The sequence below is a fragment of the Echinops telfairi genome, unplaced genomic scaffold, assembly GCF_000313985.2.
Source record: "Echinops telfairi isolate 266 unplaced genomic scaffold, ASM31398v2 ScPeMD7_7441;HRSCAF=8479, whole genome shotgun sequence".
In the NCBI taxonomy this organism is placed as follows: Eukaryota; Metazoa; Chordata; class Mammalia; order Afrosoricida; family Tenrecidae; genus Echinops; species Echinops telfairi.
In genome coordinates, this window is record NW_022111341.1 from 149528 (window position 1) to 151471 (window position 1944).

The 1944-nt window shown below is 50.4% G+C and overlaps 1 protein-coding gene across 1 annotated transcript in view; it reads right to left on the minus strand.

Moving 5' to 3' along the window:
- The window catches only part of LOC101639295 (RRP15-like protein), a 55338-nt gene extending 54357 nt beyond the window's left edge, over positions 1-981 (minus strand). Inside the window, exon 1 of the mRNA XM_045298696.1 lies at positions 834-981. Coding sequence (XP_045154631.1) covers positions 834-978 — 145 coding nt within the window. The 5' untranslated portion in view covers positions 979-981. The remainder of the gene's footprint in view (positions 1-833) is intronic.
- Positions 982-1944: the final 963 nt, after the last annotated feature.

Sequence of the window (1944 nt, forward strand, 5' to 3'; positions counted from 1 at the left end):
GATGGCGACAGTGTATCCAAGACAGTGATCTGCAAGGTTAGTGTAAATTTGGGACCTCAGAACCAATTATTTGGTTTCCCATTATTTCTGATGGGGAAAATATATTCATTTCTCATCCTTTTCGGTGTTCGAAAACAATTTTGCAATGAACTATGATTTTTTTTACCAATGATGGTAAAGAGGAGCAACACAATCATATCAAGGTTGAAGTTCTCAAAATATGTCTTCTCATTACGGAGAGTGAACGACTGTTACTTTTACTTGCTCTACATTTATTACCTACTTTTCTTTGATTCACTCTGTCCTCCAAACACACACGCCTATGGCACACAAGTCACGACCGATCCACATCTGTAGTAGCAAACATCACCCTTCTTTTCATTCTTTTCTGTTTCCACAGCAGCATCAGTTTACCCCGTTTAATAACCGTGACCCTCAAAACATTTAATAAAACACATGAAAATTCAAAGTCACCGTGTATAGTTCCACTTCCCTCCCAATGGCCCCTCCCTGAGCCAAAGTCGCTTCTCAGACACTAAACCCGATAAAGTCGACTCCGATTTTTTGGCTTTATAGGGTAGGGGAGAACTGCTCTAAAGGGTTTCTGAGGTTGTATATCTTTAGGGAAGCCGATTGCCTTGGCGATCTGCCTCATGGATCACCGATCTTAACCGTAAGCACCGACAGGGCAGCGCTTAACCAACTATGACACCAGAGATCCTTCTGACGTGTTAAAAACGCAACTGTCTACTTTAAAACCACTCAATTACCCTGCTCCCCACGCACGCCACCTGGCCCTTCACCCCAGCCGCCCCAACTCGGCCCTACATTACCTCCTCCGTCGGCAGCGTCTTTATCTGCATCTTCCAGGTGGCGTGATGCGGCCCTGGCTACCATTTTCATCTTCTTCTTCTTCTTTAGAGAGTTTTTCAGCTTTTTTCCCGCACTCACACGTGAGTCCTGAGCGGCCGCAGCCATTTGCCACCACCGGAAGCAACCTCCGGAAGTGTCCCGCTGCTTCCGGTGCAAACGACCCTTCCGCAGATTCGTTCCGGGGCACAAGGTTCCGGGGCCGAGTCGCTCTCGGCTTTCCGGGGCCTGGTCCGCACGCAGTTTGGAGAGCGGTCTGGATGGAGAGTGGCGGCGTGTGACGTTAGCTCCCGGACACAAGTCAGCGAACGCCAGGTCTCGGCCGAATTCAGGGCCCCTCTCGGCCTTCCCCAGGTCCGCTGCTCGATTCCGCCCCACTCGGACCTTTCCCACCCTCGTCGCCTACGGCCTCACGTCAGAGGCCGCGTTTCGTGGATTCCACAGGCGGAATCGACTCGAGGGCAGCGAGCGTTTTTTGTTTTAATTTTTTGAGACAACGTTCTTTACGTGCCCAGTAAGCGCTCCCAGCAGCGAGGACGTGAGCAAAATGTGTTGCAGACCCTTCATTCGAATAGGATATTCCCGGAGCCTACATCTAACGATCATAGCGGACCGTCTCCCTCCTCGTCATCCCACAAAATTCACAGCACGCAAGGTCTCTGCTTAAAACATCCATTAGGTTTCCTTCTGGATAACCCAACCCTCTCAGTGGTTTCTAATTGCAAACCAAATACAATCTCGGTGTCTTGGTGCCCTAAGTTTTATGGAATTCACCGCCTTCCCCTCCCTCGGTCCCCGCTTCAGAGCCCAGGGTTGGTAGCGCTTGGTTGCGGGGGCAGATGGCGACGCTGGGGCTTTCAGGCTCTCTGAGCCTCCGCTTCGCGGGCCAGCTCATCCGGTGGTCCGTCTCGGGTGCAGACCCTGGGAACCCCTCAGTCATTTGAAGCAGCTTCCATAATTGACTCCGACCCTCCAGCCCTAGTGTTGGGTCATTGTATTTTTGTCTTTACACTATTGTGATTTTATCCTTACCACCTTAGTGCGATTTTGTTTTTTATTGTTTTCTGTTGGGTT